This window comes from Carassius auratus, chromosome 12 (genome assembly GCF_003368295.1).
Source record: "Carassius auratus strain Wakin chromosome 12, ASM336829v1, whole genome shotgun sequence".
Classification (NCBI taxonomy): Eukaryota; Metazoa; Chordata; class Actinopteri; order Cypriniformes; family Cyprinidae; genus Carassius; species Carassius auratus.
This window is the reverse complement of record NC_039254.1, coordinates 3,678,274-3,700,359: the sequence shown is the minus strand read 5'-3', so window position 1 is coordinate 3,700,359 and position 22,086 is coordinate 3,678,274. Positions and strand designations below refer to the sequence as shown.

The window sequence follows — 22,086 nt, the reverse complement described above, 5'->3', positions numbered from 1 at the left end:
ACTGTTTCGTTCCACAGCAAACTATAAGGGAGTTGTTTGATGTGTCAGAGGAAGAGAAGAAAGAGGCTGAATTGAGTGCACCTCAGTCAGATGATGATGAGTCCATAAATAAACAACAAACCACTATTTTGGAACAGGTAATTTTGAATATATCCATTTGGAGTATTGCATGTGTCTATTTGTTTGCAAGGAATTTGTTCCATTTTTTACAAACCTCTGAACATTTTATTTCAATGTGTTCTTAAAACTAGGCCCTGTGTCGTGCTGAGGATGAAGAGGATATAGTGGCTGCATCTCAAGCCAAGGCTGAGCAGGTGGCTGAACTTGCAGAGTTTAATGAAAATATCCCTCTGGATGATGGTGACAGCAGAGACCAGGAAGAGGAAGAGCTCTCCAAGGCTGAGCAGGAAATTGCTGCCTTAGTTGAACAGGTAGTCATTATATTTATGCTTGTCTTCATATAATGTTTAATTAGAATGTTGTTTTCAGTCAAAGCATCGCTTAAACCTTTTTTTTTTTTTTTATCATAATGTACCTTTTTTAACTACATTTCAATTGTCTCTGTTCTTAACAGCTCACTCCCATAGAGCGATACGCTATGAATTTCCTTGAGGCTTCCCTTGAAGATATTTGTAAAGAAGAGCTGAAGCAGGCAGAGGTAACCATTAAACCAGTAACCAAGCTTTGATTACTTTCTGGTAGAATAAACCTTTAGCATTTATACCCACAACATCACCTATGACTTTACAGGAGCAGGTTGAGGCTGCAAGGAAAGGATTAGATCAGGCAAAGGAAGAAGGATTGAAACTGCATCAGTCATCCGACAGTGACAAAGAGGATTCCATACCTCCCAATACTGAGGAACCTACTCCAAACCGTCGCCCTCGCAAACACAAAGAGAAAGGTGCTCCTTCTACAAGGGTCAGTGGCAGGCTCAGAGGGACACCTGCTGATGAAATATCCCTAACCCAGCAATCCCCAGAGAGAGGCAGGCGGGGGGAATGGATGAACTCTGAACGCAGTATGGGCCAAACCCCTGGGGCAGCGCAAAAGTCACCCCAACACAGAGAAGTGCCTGAGAAACTTCGGAGTGGTCCAAAAGTGCAAGGGACAACCAAAGAATCTGTGTCCCTCACATCATCAGAAAACCAGACAGTTCAAACCAACCCGCAGCTCTCAGATTCAACAACTTTGTCCACTGTTATGCAGGGTTCAGACCCAAAAATTAGATATGTGCCATCCCCTCACCGTCAGCCCATCTCCCCATCAAGCTCTGTGCCTTCAGCTGCTGCATCTCCTGCAATGGACAAAAACTCTAGTGGCCACCAGTCGTCCTCCTCTACTGCATGCAGAGAGGACAATGACGAACAAGGGGGAGAGGCACTGTCTGAAATTATACAGTGTAGTAGTAGAGACAGGAGAACCTCTGTGTCATCAGACTCCATCTGTTCTCCTGAAAATCACTCTGAACAGGATGGTCAGCTCCCTCTTTCTCCTACTCTGGCATCACCTAACTCTCGCTCACCACGAAAGCGGCAGTCAGCTGAAAGGGAAATCCTCAAAGGACTTCCTGAAGATTCTCCATCAGCCAAGGTCCTTCGAAAGCTTCCAGGTCGTCTGGTCACAGTGGTGGAGGAGAAAGAGCCCAAACGGAGACGGAGGGGCTTGAGTGGAAGTGGAGGAGCGCACACTGAGGGTTCATCAGAGGAAACTGAACACGCCGAGCCAGTTCCTGACCCAGGCTCTCAAATGTCTGATGGAGGAAGTCAAACTCTTAAGGACTCTCCTCCCAAATCAGTGCCCACATCCTTAGCTTCTTCCCCACCACCACCAACACAAGAGCAGGATCAGACCTCATCTCCATTACATAGTAGCCCAGGGAGAGGGCACCCCCCCAGTTCCCCAACACACCATTCTCCAGATATGCCTGTCCTACGAAACTTACCAGTACGCCGAAGGCTTAAGACAGAGTCTCGAATGGCTGCACAGTTAGGAGAGCAATTTGTAGGACGAGGTAGAGGGGTGGATCGGAAATCTGCTTTATCACCAAAGAAACCAGAATTAAATTCAGACAAGGATAGTGCTGCTCCAAATGACTCAATGAAGCGCAAAAGGGGCAGACCGCCTAAAACACCTCCACAGGCACTAGAGCTGCCAGAAGATAAGACGCCAGTAACCCAGAAAACGAATATTGAGCGGAGTCTCTCTTATTCACCAAAACGGAAAAGAGGTCGTCCCCGTAAAGATTCTACCACAACTACAAGCTCATCCCCATCTTCTCCTTCTACATGTGCTCCTTCCTCTAATGAACCTAATTTGTCAAGGTCCAATGTTATGCCTGAGACTTTGCCTGCTGTCAGTAACACTTCACCAATAAGCTCTCCACTCAACCCCACTTCACTCTCAAATGCTGCTGAAGTATCGTCATCACCTAAACAAGATTCTGAAACCAATCAAAAAACTACATCTATTTTACTGTCCTCAATGCATAGAGACTCTCAAAATATGTCATTGTCTACATCAGAACTTGGTGACTCACATGGTAAAACTCACACCATTCTGAACCCCCTAATTGCATGCAGTGACTCTAACACCAATACACTTGAAACTTTATCACACAACACTTCTGCAGCAGCAATCTCTCAGACTTGTACAGCTTATTCCCCTACACTACATCCACCAAGTCCTATCAGAGAGCCTCCTATATGTAATGTCTCCATCTATGAAGAGGAACTTGCCTATACACCTGTACTTTTTGAGACCAGTGAAATTACACCATCTACAGAACCTTCAAATGTCTTGGTGACTGCTGTAGAAACCAAGGAAGATTCACTCACAGAAAAAGATCAGTTGCAGTACTCCAATACATTAACTCAAGTCACTTCACAACCCTTACAAAGAACCATTACAACTGAAGACTCTCCACAAACCTCTTTAGAAAACATGTGCAATATAGCTGCATCTCCTTCTCCCACTCATCAGTCATCCACCCAGCCTTCTCCTTCACCTGCTTTGACTTCTGGGATAAAGCAAGAATCATCTTCATCTAAATCGGAGGTACCAGAACCTTCAGTGACACTGACTGTGTTAACAGTCCAACAATCCACACCAACGTCTGATCAAACTTCTGTTCGTCCCTCACAAACTCAAGCTACAGACATCGAAGCAGCAACATATTCAGCTCATGTATCTCACAAAATGTCCTCAATGTCTTTACAATCTCCGTCCACCACTGATCAGATAACAACAGATTATTTTTCAACATCCAGTACAGATGTAGATTCTTCTCAGTCCAAAAACATGCCAGTGGAGACCATGGCTGATAATCATGGAGGCCAACATTCACCCAAGAAGGAGATTGTGACTGAGGATACAGAGAAAATGGAAATAGACAGTCTTGCTGAGGATATTGTGAGAGAAAAAGACAGCATCTTATCTCAGCTAAAGAGAGGGAAATTGGATAGTTTGCCAAAGGAACGGACACCTGGAGCCTCAGGAGTTGCCTCATCAAATTCACATATCGAGTACCATGATGAGCCTAAGAGTGATGGCCCTGATAAGCCATCAGAAGGGGAGTCAAAAGAGGAGAGAGAGACCAAAACTTCTGCCAAGAAACGAAGCATCAGTAGGCAAAGCAGCCAGGAGTCAGTCCGTTCCTCTTCCCCATCTTCTGTATCCTCCTGTGGTACAAGATCATCCCGGTCCAAAAAGGCTGGAGAGAGTAGGAGGTCTGCAAAAAGGAAACGGGAAGATATAAAGTATGAAAAAGAGATAACTGAAGAAGAGTCTGACAGAAAACACCAGTCCAACTCTTCCTCATCTTCAGACTCTGAGGACTCTAATAGCATAACAAGATGTTTGACGAGATCAGCTCAAAAGAAGTTGGAGAAAGATGGCATGATTGCTAAAAATGACGAGAGCAGCAAGAGGGAAATGGGGAGGTCAGACAAGAAGGGTAAAACCACCAATAATACCACAGAAGGAGAGTCCAGTGGAGAAACGTGTTCAAGAGTAACCCGGAAATCTGCAGGCCCACAACCCAATACTGTAGCCTCCCCTGAACCTGAGGTACTAGGCAAACGCTGCTCAGCCCTTAATGCTGCCGCCAAGCTCTTGGCAATGAGGGGAAGAGGACCAGACACACCCAGTCCCAGAAGTAAGACAGCAGCAAAACAAAGCAAACCGCTGTCCTCTGAAAAAAGCAGTAAACCCAAGGGGAAAACAGGACGGGACTCTCCCAAGATGTCTAACAGCAAAGCAGGGAGTGGCAGGCAAACCCCCATTCAGGCAACTGAATCACCACAGTCCTCTTCTTCTGCTCGATCAACTCGGCAGCGACCGGGCAGCCTTGTTCCCCCTTTGGAAACAGAAAGAATTAAAAAAGAAGAAAAGAAAAGGGCATCTGATCAGAAGGAAGAAGGTGAAGATGAAAACAGAGAGACCAGGTCTACAGGAGGTCATAGTGTCTGCAGTAGTATAAGCAGCGAAAGAGGAGCAGGTAGCAGTAGAAGTCGGAGTAGCAGCAACAGCAGCCAGCGCACACACAGTTTGAGCTCACAGAGTACAGAGCCAACCCGCTCCCATTCCAGGGCAGCATCCTCTGGTAGTGATACAGAGAGAGGCAAAAGTGTTCGGCGTAAGCATGATGGAAGGGGAGGCAGGGAGAGCAGGAAAGAAAAGAGGTCCCAGAAGCAGGACAAAACTGAACTGAGTGCTGGATCCAGCGACGGGACTCCAGACAGGGTTCTTAGGAGTGTAGCTGCTTTGGCAGCTGCTCAGGCACGTACTCCAGCTAGCAACACACGTTCTTCATCCACCCAAAACCGGCACTCCAAGACGTGAAGTTATCTTTAGGTTTCAACATGGAGTGAGACAACAACTTCAGCGAGGAGCAAATGCAGATTTTTTTTTTTTTTTTTTTTGGAGGAAAGTGGATCAGTTATATTTAAATGCCATGATTTAGCTGAATGAGAGAAGACGAGAGAAGAGAGATCTGTTGCACATTGTGATTAGATCTGACCTCGCCTTTGCCCTCTCAGCTATCTTAAGTCAAGCCATTTATAATGTGGAACGGTTCTGTAGATGCAGGAAACTGATGAAGATTTGGTCACCTATTTAAAAATGCTCTAATAATTTGAGTTAAAACCTGGAAAACATTTTACCCTTCCACAAAGACTTTGGAGCTTCAAAGTAGCTGGGCAAGAGGCAAGATTTATTATTTGTTCACACTATGTACTGTAATCATAAAGACTGAAAGACTGGAAATACTATGTGAAGTGTGTGTTAAAAGATTGGTTGCATAGATTGTACACTTTTTACAGAGTTTACTAGTGCTGCAAATGGTATTGATGAGGAAGAAATTCATTAATGCTACATTGAAATTATTTAGTGGGGATTGTACAATTGTAAAGTTTTTAGAATGCTGCATTCTGGATAATGTTTGTCAGCTGTTTTGACTATTGTTTGTTTCAAGTCAGTTGATAAATTATGAAAATATCGTCTACATCTTCCAGGGCATGGTGAAGAGGGCAGGTCTTTTTTTTTCTTTTCTCTCTGAACTATGCTGGAGTTACTATTTGCTTAGATCACCTGTCTTGTGTAATGTTTCAGTCCATTACTTTTAAATTCTGCTTCTGCCTGCTTTACCCCATTTGCACATCTGAAATGTCCCAGACATTGGAGGTTTGCATTGTGGTTTAGGATTTTTTTTTCTTCTTCTACAGAACATTGACTTGTCAGTACATCTTTACTGGTACCTCATTGCATTTTGTAAGCTCTAAAGTAAGTGTATCTCTTGAGCTTGTGATGAATCTTGAAATTTGCTTGTCATTTGCTTTATAGCAGTACAGAAATGGGAGAAAACAACTTGCTATTTTTCCTCTCTTTCCCAAAGTGTTAGTCATTATGATCATATTTACACATAAATTGTATTCACAAACAGAATCTAAATGAGTTTGATAAAATGAGAGTGCCTGTTGATCCATACAAGGATCCATGTTAAGGTATAGAAGTTTGGTCATCTGTAGTGCTTTGAGTGTAACAAGCTCTTCCATCCTTCATTGTAACAACACCGTTTCTGTTTATGTGCAACCAAAACTGAAATCTCCAGTGAAATTTGCTACTGTCTGCTATTTTTATTCCTGGAGTATTGGTCCTTTTTGTGACTGGACCGATGCTGAGTGGGTAGGCAACACCTGAAAGAACTTCTTAAGAGAAATATCTTATTTTTTTTGCTGAACATTGGCAGACAAGTAAGTTGTAAGATAGCTTTCTTTGCCCTATTTGGACAGAAGGGGGTGGGGGGCGGGGGTATATTTAGTAGAATATGGTGATGGTCTTACTTTTATTTTTGATTTGTCTCTATTCTAATTTGTTACATTCCTTATGTTCCCTTGTAATTCCACATTGTTTTACTTGAAAGATGGAAACAAAATGTAAGTTGAATAAAAAGACCAAAAATACACTCGTTTTTGTTGATGTCTTCGTACTTTTTCAAATTTAAGATTACTTGAAGTATGCATTTCTTTATCAACACTGAATGGCTGTTTTATAATGCATGTAAAACCGTGTCCCTTGTGATTATAAAAATGCAGAATTACCTTGGTCGATTGAGTTAAGGTCCCGCGAGCCAATTTGCCTACTACTTCCTATCAGGTTCCTATTCAAACATTAAAAATGTATCTTTTATACGTTTATATGGTAACAGTTCATTCATAATCAACAAGACTAGCACATGATTGGTGATATAAAAAAACAGGCATTATCGGAGTAAGAACCAATAGAGATCAAGCATTTGCGAGGGATTGGACGGCTCTGTGTCCCTGACCTCGTGCTCTCGTTTCATTTTCAGAGCACTTGGCAACATTGTAAGTATGAGAAAATCCGCTGACACTTCCTCCTCATCGGCCGTGAAAATCCGGGATCCTACCCCCCGCTGAAACCCCTGCTATTTTTGACAAGGACCACAACAGGTGTGCACATTAATTCTACTGAACACATTAAGCTTATTCGCTGGATTTATTTAAGGATATTAGCCAGCTAGCTGGCTAACCTGCTTTTGAAACGCGTTCTGTTGTCATGGCAATTGAACAGGGAAAGTCGTGAACTGACTGGCAACGACAGGGAATCAAGTGCGCCATTATTTTGGTTTAGGCTGGATTTCAACACGGCAAAAAGGTAGCTAAAAAACCCGTTATAAGTAGTTATATAATTATTCAAATAATAAAACATGTTCCAAAAATATCTATAAGTTGTTTTAAAGTGCCTTAGTTACTCTATAATTACTATGTTGGTGTTACTTCAATGTCACAGTATATTTAACGGTGGAGTCTGAAATAAGTTTGTTTTCTGCTCTCTATTATTCATCTGATAATTCACGTTTTTTATCTTACCTACTTTGTTTTTAATGATTGAGAATTTGGATCTATTTAAGAAACTGTTATAATTAGTAATTTTAAATAGACATCCTTATTAAATTGATTTATTTCATCTTATTACATTGTTGCAGATCCCAATGTAGTGTTACTTCTTTATATATATATAACGTATGCTTGTTTGTTCCACCAACCAGCCACTTTTCTCGTCATGTTTGACAAGTAGGGATTGTCTTTCTTCTCTGATTCTTGCTCGCCTCCTGGCCTTCATTTTCATGTTGATGTATCAGGTTTAGGTCTCCTGTGTTTCTAATAGGTCACTTGATCTCGAGGTTTCAGCATTTCAGTATGTAAGTATATCCAGGTTGGGCCACCCATCACAGAAGAGGCAAATTTGTTCCTTTTTGTCAGGTATTACGTGCCAGAACCCAGACGACAGCTCGCTGTGGGGAGGATGATAGCCTTCCACTGGACAGATAAAGCTAAGTGGACAGGAGAATTTTGTGATCTGACTGCCAGCGCTGCTGCCCTCCTTCTGAAGAGATCACAGGTTACTGTAAGTGGTGAATCAGTTATAAAATGTGTGCATTTTTTTAAATGTTATATTTGATCAGGGCTGTCAGAAAGTCATTATGGATTTGTCTTGTAATCTTTAATGGTTCACAGTGAAATGGTTCCATTTCATTTGAGCTCAAGGCCAAGAGGTCATGGTCGGGATCCAGTTCACTAGATCAGAACACAGTTATTTCATGAAGGTCGCTCAGGAGTCTCTCTTCTAACTTGATTTGGACCTCAGTGGTGTTGTTTTTTAAAGATGCATCTCCGTGGTGTTTTTTATAAATGATATACAATTATTTGACCCATTGAAATGGTTAAAAACTAAAAGTATGGGTTAGTTGAACTATTAAGTGACAAAACCTCAATCATGTTGTTGATAGGTGGGTACTAATCTGTGTAGAGAAATAGGGATAGAAACATGATGCTAAGCCTTTTGCCCTTTACATGTGCAGACTACAGATAGAGCTGACTGAGTTTCAAATTAATTGGTGTGACATTGCGTAGCAATATTAGATCTTTCAGCTCGTAATTTCTTGAATATGTGTTTCGCTAAATCTAGAAGTTTCTCAGCCCTCGCTCAGTCCTCATCAAACTTTTATGTTTGTTCTCAGAATGGGGACACCGGCGGAGCACTCGGTGAGTGAAACACGCAGGTGTGAGCCTGACCCAGGGGTGGAGGGAGAAGGCTGGGGAAGTGACTCTCATCCAGAGCCCTGTAGCACACCAGTTCCTCTGCCTGCAGCGAACAAGAAGAAAAAGAGAAAGAAGAAGTAAGCCGTTTCTATGTTATGGTGTTCATGTACACTAGCATGCGAAAAAATTGTGGGCGGTAAAATTTGGAAAGTATTTTAGAAATTTGTCGCTTGTGCTTATTGAGGTGGCAATTATTTGATCAAAAATGCAGTAAAAATAGTAATACTGTGGAATATTATTACAGTTTAAAAAAAAATTATTTCAGTATATTAAAAAATATATTCCTTCGATAGTAAATCTGAATTTTCAGCAGCCAGTCACATGATCCTTTAGAAATAATTCTAATATGCTGATTTGGTATTCAAGAAACATTTCTTATTATTGTAAATGTTTTTGTTTTTTTTACTGAGATTTTTTTGTTTTCATGAAAATTGCATTTAATTATCTGAAATTTAATTGCTTTAGTAGTTTATTATATATTCATAATCTTTACTGTCATTTTTTATCCATTTAAATTTTAATGTATTCTTGGTGAATAAAATGATTTATTTCTTTCGGGGAAACAACTTTTGAACAGTTAAATAATCACATATTTCTGTAATGTCCACAATAAGGCTCAGTTCGTTAACATATTAGTTCATAAATGATCACAAACTAATAATAAACAACACTTTTACAACATTTATTAATATAGCTTAATGTTCATTTCAACATTTTTAACATTCAAGCTGAATAAAGTATAATGACCGCAATGAATGAATTAGTCAATAATGTGTAATAAAAAAAAATTATATTGACAATGAACACTAGCAGTTTAATAAATGTTGTCGGATTAATAAGTAGATTAATAAATACACAAAAAAACATTTTCTAGATAAATTGAATTATTGCCATTTAACAAAAACTACATTATAGAGGATAACAAGAGAGCTTTTAGAACACTGCACAGGTCTGTCTCTTTGTCCTCTTCCTGTTTTTCAGATGACTGTGGATAAATCTCACCAACTGTAAATATGAGAGTGGTATGTTTTTGCTCTGTGATTTCAAACTCCAAACATTTGTGGATATTGTCTCAAAATTAACTGTAATATTAAAGCGTTTACTTAACATTGTTAATGCAATGGCATGTTGTGTGTGTGTTTTTTTTTAAAGTGCGTCGTGCTGCTAACAGATACGGGCTACGAGAAGCTGCTGAAGGAGAAGACTGGACCCTGTTTTGGACCGACTGCTCTGTCTCACTAGACAGGGTCATGGATATGAAACGTTACCAGGTGTTTGCTGCTGAAGTCAATCTTCTCTTGTTTAGTGTCCTGTTCAGTTTCACTCGCTCCCCCTTGGTTAACAAGATGCTTCAATTTCCTCCTCACAGAAAATCAACCATTTTCCTGGCATGAATGAAATCTGCAGGAAGGACCTGCTCGCGCGCAATATGAACCGAATGATGAAACTCTTCCCGAAGGAGTACAACATCTTTCCTCGCACATGGTGCCTCCCCGCAGAGTGAGTCGACTCAACTTCAGTCAGACAGTCTCGTTACAATCTTTCAATGAGCTGAGAAAGAACATTTTAATCTATTCGATGTCCTTTAGTTATAGTGACTTCCAAGCCTACACAAGAGCCAAAAAGCACAAAACGTATATCTGCAAGCCAGACTCAGGTTGCCAAGGTCGTGGAATCTATCTTACCAAGTCCAATAAAGATATTCGGCCAGGAGAAGACATGATTTGCCAGGTGTACGTATCCAAGGTAATGTAATTTTCAGAAAGCCATGACACAGGTACAACGGGAAGCACTGGTGTCACAGATTCAAAATAATCAAAGATAACACGTTTCAATTCATTTATTTTATTTGAATCCATCTTCGTTTCTGCAGCCGTTCATCATCGATGGGTTCAAGTTTGACCTGCGCATTTATGTATTAGTGACCAGCTGCGACCCCTTCCGTATCTTCATGTACAATGAGGGTCTGGTCCGTTTCTGCACCACTCAATATACTGAGCCCACGGGCAGCAATATGGTGAGGGGCTCTAAAAACAGTAAATGTATGACATTGCGAGAGTTGGGTTTTAGTAATAATTAATATTGTTTAATACGAAAATTGATTGTAGTCAAATATTGACTTCAGACCAGTGGTTCATTTGATTATTTCGTCATGCAACTCTGCAGGAGGATGTTTGCATGCACTTAACAAACTATGCCATCAACAAGCATAGTGAAAACTTTGTACGTGATGAAGATACGGGCAGCAAACGGTAATCTATATGTCCTCACCCGATTATGATTTTCAGCTATTTTTCTTTAAAACAGCACAGAAAAATATTGTTTTTTTTTTTTTTTTTTTTTTTTCACCTCCTCATAGGAAACTCTCCAGCTTCAAGAAGCACATGGAAGCCATGAGCTGTGATACTGAGAAGATGTGGACAGACATTGAGGATGTCATCATTAAGACACTTATATCAGCACACCCCATTCTCAAACACAATTACCACACATGCTTCCCCAATCATGCATCTGGAAGTGCCTGCTTTGAGATCTTGGGATTTGATGTGTTACTGGACCGTCGACTTAAACCTTGGCTTCTTGAGGTATGGCCGGGTTCCTTTTGAGGCTTTGTATCTGAGGCTAAGATCACAGTTTTTGAGGCTTTTTGTTGTAATGTGAATTGCTTCCATTCTAGCTGTGTGCAACCTTTTAAACTGTGTGTTTAGGTCAACCACTCCCCCAGCTTCACCACAGACTCCCGTTTGGACCGGGAGGTGAAAGACAGCCTGCTGTATGACACTCTGGTGCTGATTAACCTGGGGGCATGTGACCGCAGGAAGATCACAGAGGAGGAGAAGCGCCGGGTCAAGGAGAGACTCCAACAGAACCGCTCTAGAGAGGCCAGGTACCACTAAAACCACAGCTGCTTTTTCTTCTCAGAATTACTAGTTTATAACACAATTCTGAACTTTTTTCTCACAATTCAGAGTTTGTAACATCCCGTAATCCAACCTTGTAGTGAATTTGGAGAATGGATGGATCTCGCAATTCAAACCTTTTTTTCCTCATTTAAATTGTATATATCGTAATTCTGATGTTTTTTTTTAATTCAATTGTCTAATTTCATGTATGAAAGGATCTGTCTGTATCTCAAAATCCATAATTTTGGGGGATTTGGGACAAAATAGTGAGGAGCACATTCAGAATTCCAAGAAAATGTCCAAATTGTTTATATAATTGTTTATATCTATAAACCCACAATTATGAGGTAAAAAAACAATAACATCTACTTTGTGAGATGTTAACACAAAATTGAGGTATAAACTTAAAAATTTACAAAATAAATGATAATATATGAAATATAAGTGATATAAAAAGTCGCAATTACGCTTTTTTCATGGCAGAAACGGGCTTCCTTACTATTTATATAATGCCTGTGCACTAACCTACATCTTACATAAACTTCTGTGTGTGTTTCGCCTCACAAGGAATGAGGAGCTTCGTCAGTCACAGGCTGCTAGTGTGGAGCAGATGGAGAAATATGAAGCAAAACATATGGGTGGATTCCGGCGGATCTTCCCTCGGGAAGGAGGGGAGAAATATGAAAAGTATTTTCAACACAGCGGTTCTCTCTTCCAGGAGACTGCAGCCTCCAAAGCCAGGGAGGAGTGTGCCAGGTGTGCAACACTGCTGGATGTTTTGCAGAAATACATCAAGCTAATTTCAAACAACAGCCGAAGAAAAAAAAATCTATTCAAAATGTGTGTATCATGCTGTAGGCAGCAGCTCCAGGAGTTGCGTCTGAAGCAGGAGCAGAAAGAACAGGAAAAGAAGGGATCACGTAAGCAGGATCTTCAAGGAGAATCTGCAGGAGAAAGAGCAAAACCAAGAAGAACTCAGCCCCTGCCCCAAAACCCAAATTCAGTGAGTCATTCTCTTTAATGTTGCATTGATATAATAATTGTTTGCATTGTGTATTGCAAGTTGACTTGGTTGACTAAACATTCAGTTCTTTTGACCTACCACTAGAGGGCGCCCTGGTGTCGATATCTGAACTCATGAATAACTAATGAATGCTGTATGGTGGGATCTGTTTCTTTAGCTCCCAGCCATGCTAGAGCAGACCACCTTGAGGGGAGAGACACCTGTTGCTCTTGACCTAATAGAGGAAGAGGAGGCAGAGCGAGTCAGTGAACTTCGCCAGCGAGAGACTCTGCTGCTAAACATGGGTGTGGTGAACCAAGTGCGCCAGCTACTTCAAAGTGCCAATCATCTTACTGAACTGATCAACCACTCGCATGAACAAACCAGCTTTCTCTCACACTGCAGACACGATCACAAAGTATGTGAGCAAATCCCCAATATTTTTTTTTCAGTTGAATGAATACAGAGTCCAATGCAGTGCTATTTAAGTATTATTTATATACAGAGTTTATTAGTATTTTGAAGTACTTTTCTGTCTTCAATTTAATTTAATTTTATATTTTAGTCATGTTTAATGTGCTTTTATCATTTTGATCCGATTTTGTATTTATTTCAGTTTTATTTTTGGTCATTTTACCACTTAAACTATTTTCTCAGTTCAAATTTGTGATTTTCATTTCTTTCTTTTTTTCCATTGAAGATTTTCATACCGTATTTTCCAGACTATAAGTTGCACTTTTTTTTCATAGTTTGGCTGGTCCTGCGACTTATAGTCAGGTGCGACTTATTTATAAAAATTTATTTGAAATGAACCAAGAGAAATGAACCAATAGAAAACATTACCGTCTCCAGCCGCGAGAGGGCGCTGTATGTTGCTCAGTTCTCCTGTAGTCTACACAGAGCAGCATAGAGCGCCCTCTCGCGGCTATAGACGGTAATGTTTTCTCTTGGTTCTAAATAAATTCGAATAATAAGCACAAAAACAGCCAAAACATTCTTCAAAAAAATGTTGTGTTCTGCAGATTCTTCTCTCTCACTGGACAACATTGTAAACTGCCTTAATATAAAATGTTCCTACTTTCTCTGTCCAGCTGGACTCCATTGCAGAGATTTCTTACAGGCAGAAGAACATCTGCACTATGATGCATCAGCAGATGTCTACAAAAGCCAAGTCCAGCATGCAGTATATACATTCCCAGCCGCTGCAAAGCCGAAAGCTGTGGCCCTCTCTAGAACTCGGTCTGCTACAGTCAGTCCAGACCGAACCGGGAGGTCTGAAACACTGTGAGGTGGAAGATATACCTACAGCTTCTGCTCTAATGAAAGCTACTAGTGCTCAGCGGATACCTTTGACAAGTAATTCACTTCTCGAATAGTTTTTTTTTGGCTCTTGTATCATAAAAAGGAATTATTCATAGAACATAATACACCTTTATTCGTTCTCTGCTTCACAGTAAATGGATCTTTTGCTTGGCGTCATGGCAGCATGAGTTCCTCTTTGGCTGAGTCGAGAGCGAGAGCGTCGATGCTAGGAGTGCCTCCCCTCATTCTAGGACGACCACAGGTGTTCCGTGACCCAAAATCTCTCTACGTCATTTCCACCCCCGCTCCTCTTGTCCCCAGGCCACACCTCTCCCACGCCCTTCGAAAGGCCCCTCGCAGAGTGCCGCCGCAGGACCCAGGACGTGTACAAGCTCAACATAACCAAGTTATTCAAGAAAATTAGTAAGGAGAATACAGACTAAGGAAGGTGTTCAGATGTCAGTAATAAATCTACAATAGAAGGTGAAAAGGTCTGCATTCAACTGTCTTCCGTAGTGAAAATGTGAAATTTGCTGTTTTTAATAAAAAGCCATTCCTCTGTTTTGTCAACTTTAGCTCTGTAATTTGGTTACTGTTAGTCAGGAAACTTTACAACTTGACAATGAAGTATTCTGGTGCCTACTGTAGCCTTTCAGGTTTTATCTTGGTATGCATTCTTAGTTTGTAAGAAGCCATAAGAGAATGATTTTAGTATAAATGAATGTGAATATGCTTTTATTTTACACAGCCTTTGTAAGCTATTTTCATGACTTTTCATGTCATATTGAGCCAATATAAATAAAATTTCATTAAATATTTAGTATTTTGTTTATTAGTTCTAACATGCCTATAACACTTAATTTTGTGCTGCTAAACCGATTTGATAGATTTTATTATTAAATATCAGACTTTCTAAATAAAAAAATGAGGATTATTTTCAGCAGGTATATTATTTTTAAATTAAAAATTAAAACAGATTTTTATTATATTATTATAATTATTATATTATATTATTATAGATTTTTATATAAGGTAGTTACATATTGCTGTAGATAAATATCCCATGTACAGAGCAGTCAGTCAAGTTGAATTTATATAATCATAAATCTACTATAATTTGTTGTGGTAATTCGATAGTTGTTGTATTAATAATAACAACTATACTAATATAAACAAATTACTTTACCCAATACTGTACTAAGCTTTCTACAACTACACGGTTATATTATATTGAAACATATAAAAACAAATAATACAAATCTAATGAAATTACTATTTTTTTGTTTCCTTAATCGCACGCAAGAGAAAACATGGTTGCAGAGAACGTCCGTGTGAACTTTCATCTCATCGCTGAACACTCATGAACAGTTTTGCAACATTGTAACCTAATTTTAGAATTAGTTTAAAATATTTTTTATACTAAAATTTAAATCGTCTTGTAGGACGTATGCTTTCTTTTTGAGACATGGGAGGCCTACGCTTCATTTCGCGTGGCTTGATGTAGGCCTAATAGTGCAGAAAATTAAGGCAGTAAAATCTAATTAGTTGTTCCTCTGGTCGTAAAGTAAATGCGGGAAATGAAAGCAACTGTGGTATGAAAATATCTTGCAGCTGTTCAGCACAGCGTTGTTTGCCTTCTCCATAAAATAACTCTTGTTTTACCAAAGTCCCGTTAAGGGTATTTCTATAGTTTTGGTTTTACTCATCTTTCTCCCCGATGCTGTATACAAAGAGAGAGAGAGAGAGAGGGAAAAAAAACACTATAAGTAACTTACATTCTAAAAGTTTTTTTTACTTTTCGATAGTCCAAGAAAAAAAATGACATTTAAAAGCAAAAAAAAAAATTTATTGGTTGAATGTGTTGGTACGTTAAGAGTATTGCATTGTCCTGTTCTAAACAAACTGTGTCGTGAATGATTTCGAATGAACTTACAATGTTCACCACACGATGGCGGTGTTACTCTAAAAGCAGACAGGACCGCGCGCATACATATCTTCAGTCTGACATGAGAGATTCACACACGACTCGTTTTGCAAAAAAAAAAAATTCATCTAACAATTTGTATTTTATTTTTATTTATTTTTTTACATGTGGCTGATAAAGGAAACAGCTTGTAGCTTAAAATAATTACATAAAATTCCAAATATTAAAATCACCCTCTCTTATATATTTTATATGTCTGTTCTCACTGAGTTGATTGATAAAAATCCTTTCTATCTTGAATGATCCAGTCACTTGTATTGTACTTGATAGCGTTTTCTAAACGAAGAAGGCTATAAAGTAATTGCAGTGGACTCCTTTAGATTTAATCCTGGTGAATATCTTAATCATCAAACCATAAACATGAATGTAATGACCAATATGGTATATATCATTATACGATGGACCTGAATTACTCTGTTTTTGTTGGCCCACTGGAAACATCTCGTTTGTCGTGTGTATAGTCTATATGTGCTCTTGGCACTGAAATGGTTTACCAATAACAGTCCTACCCCGCCTCCCCTCTGCCTCCCCAAGAACTCCCTCTCTCCCCTTTCTCGTCTCTCTTTTTCAGTCTCTCCTGCTCTTCCTATCACAAGATCGCGCTTTGTCTGTTTGGAGATGTCGAGCGCCCATCCAATGACATTAGGAATCAATAACTAACGCCCATATGAAATGCAACTCACTATCAAAGAGAGTAAAAACGGAAAACTCTTTATTGCTCGGGGACCATCACTAAGGAGTCATGTGGGTGCAGCCACGGATACATTTGTTTGCATGAATATTTTACATTTTACGCGTATAATTTCCACCTGGATTAATTCATTTTTTTTCATTGTAACAACAGGCCTACATTTGCTCAATTAACTTTATTCATCAAGAGACTGCCTGATCTCTATACAGTTGTCAAAGTTCCTTCTTCGGGGAGTCGATCTGGCAGGCAATGAGTTCTTACTTCGTTAATTCCCTCTTCACCAAATTTAAAGGAGGCGATTCTCTGCGCTCCAGCTACTATGACTGCTCCGGGTACGCGCAGGATCTTGGAGGCAGACCGTCTGTGCTGTACGGTCACAACTCTGGATCATCGTTTCAGCACGCGGCTCAGTTCCCGGATTTCTACCACCACGGTACATCATCCTTCTCCCACGCGTCCTACCAGCAGAACCCGTGCGCGGTAGCTTACCCTGGAGATGCCACGGGAAACATCTTAGGTCAGGACAGTTTACAGAGACAGTCGTTCTTCAGCGCACCGGATGCGGATTTTACGCAGTTTGGGGATTGTAATTTAAAGGTCAGCAGCATCAGGGATGATCTGGAAGGTGCAGAACCGTGCACAGGGCAGCTCTTCCCATGGATGAGACCACAAGGTGAGATGAGTGAAGAGAAACACCTAGGCTGTTATAGTCCCACATAAAACGCTTTAGACAATGCTGCCTGCTTATTACCCCCAATTAAACGTTTTATGGCACCTATAGATTACTGAGGAATTAGCACCTTTAAAAAAAATCCAGATTGCTAAAGCATGCAGTGTCTAGAAACTGAGAGGGTTTTATAACTTTGTTTTATTTACACAGATAGATATGAGAAATCAAACACTATGTCACCGGAAATAACGCTTTTTTTCCTCCCCACCACAGCTACCGGCCGGAGAAGGGGCAGGCAGACATACAGCCGCTACCAGACTCTGGAGCTGGAGAAGGAGTTCCTGTTCAATCCTTACCTGACCCGCAAGCGCCGCATCGAGGTGTCTCACGCACTGGCCCTCACTGAGAGGCAGGTGAAGATCTGGTTTCAGAACAGGCGCATGAAGTGGAAAAAAGAGCACAACAAAGACAAGTTTCCCTGCAGCAAAGTGGACCAAGAGCAAATCGAGAGAGAGAGGGAAGAGGGGAGCCAGGTATCAGAAAAACACACATCAGGAGAAGAGGACTCGGAGACTTCCAGTATTTCTAAATAGTCTGTTGACTAGGAAAAAAAAGAAACACCACTGCAATCGATCAAATGCAATTTAAATAAAAGTCTGAGGTTTGTCTGTGGATACGCAAAGGCTATCAAATACAAAGCCAATCATATATTCCATTTACTGCAGACTTGTTTCCAAACGGTGATTGTTTCCGCTTATTATGGTTTGCTGAATCAGTCTCAGTTTTGTAAAGTTTCAGTGGTGTAAGTAGATTACTCTTGAAGTTACTGTTGCAGAGAGGGCATATGAGGCGAAGGCTATGGTCTGCATGGCATCAATTTCCTCTCCAAATTTTTAAGAGTCACAAGATTCTCTTCAGTAACTCTGTTATAGCTAAAATGGGATGAGGAATCAGCATTAGCGAGTGCATTACTGTATCTCTTACTGTAAGAAAATGCAATTTTATGATTGTTAATTACTGTTCAGAAATGATTATTCAGGTTTACAGATCTTCAACCGAACTACCTAATATATGGGTCATTGCGTCAATCATTTTGTCAGTGTATCCATGCGTTATGCTTTCCTGAGAGGGATGGTTTAAACGCACAATGTTATTATAAAAAAAATGCTGTGTAAATATTTGATATTGCAGTTCCGTGAAGCACTGTTCTATTGTATTTTCTATTGTCTTTAAATGGAAGTGGTTGCTGAAAGAAGCCACAATAAAATCTAAGAAAAGAATCCCTTAGCCTTTGTTCATTTTCCTTTCACTGGATTGTCTCTTGTTTCCCACAACACAAACACCCAAATTATTGTCATACTTTACAACCGAAGTGAACCAAAATAAAAGCCTCGATTGCACGCGTGTATTTCATTTGGAAATAGTTTTTAACACTTAATCCTCAAATAGAATTAGGCAACTTAAATTGTAAATGAATCATATAATAAAGGAAACTAAGTAAATTATAAATAAAACACATTTCATTTAAATGAATCATAGGTCTGTTCAAAATAAAATTAAGTAGCCTAAAATATATATGAATATAACTTTAATATCATAAAAATTCAAAATATAAAAAAATGACCTTATCTTTCGCAGTCTCTCATGTGAGATGCATTGCAATAAACATTGGTGGTAGGCTATATGTTCCATGTCGTCTGGTAAAAAGTTTCAAGCATCTAGAACTTAATATAGTAAAATGGTACATGATGAATTATGCTTAAAGCACATCATTAGAATCATAAGCACGCAATAGGATTAATGAACGAATATCGAACATCTACCCTACTTCTTTTCAAATCTACGTATCACGACGTACATATTGACAACAAAGCGTCAACCAAAACCCTTTGACCCAAGCCAAAAGTTCAATATGAGCACTTCGTTTCATGTAGGCAGTTTACAGGCTTTTATTACTCTGGTTGGATTCCCGAGCAGTCTGGTCTCAATCTCTGTCTCATCGTTTATGAACAGCAAGTGCCAGATGCCTCTTAATTGTGGTACCTTTCTTTCAGAGCTTTTGGCTGTCTTCAGTCTATAAGAAATTCATTGTCTGAGATGAAATATTTGAAGGGCCTACTGATCTCCTCGGATCTCCCCTCTGTGTACAGTCTTGCTATAAATATGGTGTAGCCTATAATTAACATATAGCCTAATTTGATTTGAAATATTCGTTGTATATCTGTTAAATGCGTGAATGTAAATTTGTTGAAATAAAAAGATCACTCTGGCGATTGTTTGCTTTTTCTAGTTATGACCTAAAATCAAGATTTAATAATAAATATCTATCATTTCAAAGATATCAAGCTACGACCACGTGAAAATTCAAGAAAAGTTTCCATTCTAAAGAAAGACTCAAGTAGCTATTTTAAGGTCCCCCTTAATTTAAAAGTAAAGGTAAATGTATAGGTCTAATTAAATTAAATGTAAGCCGATATTTTTAATTATAGCCTATTGTAGACCTATTATATTAAAATTATATTTTCGCTGTAGAGGTAGCCAACACTAAATTTCAGTATTTTTTTTTTTTTTTTGCAAAATCCTATATTTGAGCTGCCTTTGTATTTGGTTAAAAACGAACCAGTCAATGAGCCGTGCACGACAAAAAACAAAACAATAATTGGCATATGCATGTTGAATGTTATTTTACAAAACATTGAATTCACTCAAAACATCAACAAAAGTTCCATGTAAAATGTAGGCATATATGTCAATTAGTATTATTTTAATATGAAAACAACAATAGGCCTATACCCTGGCAACGAGTAAAAGACACAATTGTATAACTGTACACGCTGACAGTTAGGTTCACTGGCGTTTTGCAGTCATATAATGTAATCACAAATATTTTTTAACTTCCCACGAACCAAATCGCAATATAAGAAGCCAACAGAACAAAAATGGTTCTAAATAAAAGGGAACCATTAATGCTGCAAAACTTTATGTGTCCACAAAATATGAAACTCGACTTGATGTGGACAAAGGGCTACGGATCAAGTAGTGCTCTTTATGTTGTTATAACTTTAAAAAGTATGTATTTTTCGTTCTTGTTTTAATAAGCAGGGCATGAAGACATATTGAACCCACACATTTTTAAAAGTATTAATTTTTTTATTTAGTTTTTAAGAAAAATAATAAAACGGACATTGAGGCCTGCTATGAAGAAGTTAGCATTTTCTTTAGGCTAGGCGTGGGCTCAGACAATCCTAAATAGCACGACACATTGTTTATGGAATTTTCAAAAACTGCACCATTCCAAATTCTATCTGTCTGACGTTTTCATCTAATACGAAAAGTATTTTTTTCCCACATTTCTGAGATTATCTAGAATAGATCATAATACAAAACAATCTCGTGTGAACAACTCTCTTTATAGTTGTGAAGTAATCCTAAATTAATGGAAAATCGAAATCAAATTCCAAACCTATTATAGGCCTATAGCTAGACCTTTCATTTAAACTTTTGTGGGCAGATAGCGGACTCTAATTTACGTGTTTAATTTTATTTGAATGCTATAAATGACGACAATACTCTTGAAAGGCTATAGCTATAATATATATAAAAAAATGATTTTACATATATATTTTGTAATAAAATATATTTCTATTTAAAGTATACAGCTAACGAATAGGAGTAAATATAAAATAGTTTATGAATCCGTCGTTTTATTAAGCTATATGTATATTCCATACAAGTAAATTCATATAAATGTATTCCATCTGATTTTAATTTTCTCTTATTTGTTTAAGGCAAGCTAAAGACTAAGAAATCACTCATTTTCAAACATAAAATAGAGATGCTTATGATAACTAGATTAATTTAAATTTTAATTAGATAATAACGAAAAAATACTTTGCAGTTCGTCGTTTGTTACATTAAATGGACAATGCATTACTAATTATTAATAATAATAATAATAATAATACGCTGGGTTATATAGCCTACATTTACGAGTAGCCGTCTATTAAACAAAACCGTATAGCTTTCTAATTAAACGTATGTTTAGTTGTAGACTATCCCAATAAAAACGAATTAAAATGTAACCGAAGAGGGAGTGCGACGTAGGCTACACTCTATTTTAATTTAGTTAGTATAAAACATGTTAACTAAGCTGTTAAGAAATAAAAATAATTCTGAATGTATACCTCGTGTGCTGCTTTTAGGGCCTTTCTGGACAACATTCACTGGTGAGCTTCAAGAGCATTTCCTTCTCGAGGGGAGAACCCACAGACCATGCTCGGTCACTTTTGGGTTATACTGTTTTATTGCCCCAATAAATGTCGGAAATAAGTGTTTGTTCGTAGATACAGGAAGCAATTCTTTCCTCCACGCATGTTTAGTGCTGTAAAAAGCTTTCACGTTCCATTTGTCTATTCTTCTCTTAAAGTCACCTTACAAAACAACGCAAACCATTGAGAAAATGGGAATGGTGCTCTTTTATATTAGGGTAATTGGTTTATTTCAGTATTAGCCACAAACTGGTTAAAAGAACCGCTATTTCTGTAAATGGTTCGTTTTTATATAGCCTATTACACATTTAAATGTGTTTAATTAAACATTTCAAATCCGTTGTACAGATTGACTAAGAAATATGTCTAAAATCGAAATCTAAAATTCCTGTAGGCTAGCCTATAATATCTTCTTATTTGAGTAAAAAATAGCCTATATTTCTGTGGTTGTTAATGAAGTAATGTCGTGCTTTTTTCTCTCTTAACGAATAAAGATGGCGGCGACCGAGTTCCTGCTGAAGCAAAGCAATAAACTCACAGCTGTTTATGAAAATTTACAACTTTGTGATAGAACTTTATGTGTGGTTCTGCCATTGGATTGGCTGACAGAGGTCACGTGAGCAGCTCTCTGTGAACATGAA

At 38.7% G+C, this 22,086-nt stretch overlaps 3 protein-coding genes across 9 annotated transcripts in view; all 3 read left to right on the top strand.

The window, feature by feature from the left end:
• LOC113111520 (helicase SRCAP-like) overlaps window positions 1-6,463 on the top strand; it is a 31,247-nt gene extending 24,784 nt beyond the window's left edge. For all 6 annotated transcript variants that reach the window (XM_026276305.1, XM_026276307.1, XM_026276301.1 and 3 more), the window contains 4 exons: window positions 18-137; window positions 252-431; window positions 575-658; window positions 751-6,463. In XM_026276305.1, the coding sequence (XP_026132090.1) occupies window positions 18-137; window positions 252-431; window positions 575-658; window positions 751-4,842 (4,476 nt within the window). In that variant the 3' untranslated portion in view covers window positions 4,843-6,463. The remainder of the gene's footprint in view (window positions 1-17; window positions 138-251; window positions 432-574; window positions 659-750) is intronic.
• Window positions 6,464-6,631: 168 nt separating this feature from the next.
• On the top strand, window positions 6,632-14,644 carry ttll6 (tubulin tyrosine ligase-like family, member 6). Of its 2 annotated transcripts, XM_026276316.1 has the most exons (17): window positions 6,632-6,971; window positions 7,093-7,176; window positions 7,785-7,929; window positions 8,543-8,701; window positions 9,609-9,646; window positions 9,777-9,895; window positions 9,994-10,124; window positions 10,214-10,370; window positions 10,498-10,641; window positions 10,791-10,876; window positions 10,984-11,209; window positions 11,333-11,511; window positions 12,095-12,283; window positions 12,386-12,530; window positions 12,709-12,948; window positions 13,622-13,886; window positions 13,985-14,644. In XM_026276316.1, the coding sequence occupies exons 4-17, from the start codon at window positions 8,544-8,546 to the stop codon at window positions 14,254-14,256; spliced, it is 2,349 nt and encodes a 782-aa protein (XP_026132101.1). In that variant the 5' UTR covers window positions 6,632-6,971; window positions 7,093-7,176; window positions 7,785-7,929; window position 8,543; the 3' UTR covers window positions 14,257-14,644. The 2 variants fall into 2 exon arrangements, with proteins under 2 accessions (XP_026132101.1, XP_026132102.1); XM_026276317.1 differs by lacking the exons at window positions 6,632-6,971; window positions 7,093-7,176; window positions 7,785-7,929 and having other exon boundaries at window positions 8,630-8,701; window positions 9,606-9,646; window positions 13,985-14,643.
• A 1,262-nt stretch (window positions 14,645-15,906) lies between these two features.
• On the top strand, window positions 15,907-18,457 carry LOC113111518 (homeobox protein Hox-B8b). Its single transcript, XM_026276298.1, has 3 exons — window positions 15,907-16,560; window positions 16,661-17,180; window positions 17,451-18,457. The coding sequence occupies exons 2-3, from the start codon at window positions 16,757-16,759 to the stop codon at window positions 17,768-17,770; spliced, it is 744 nt and encodes a 247-aa protein (XP_026132083.1). The 5' UTR covers window positions 15,907-16,560; window positions 16,661-16,756; the 3' UTR covers window positions 17,771-18,457.
• Window positions 18,458-22,086: the final 3,629 nt, after the last annotated feature.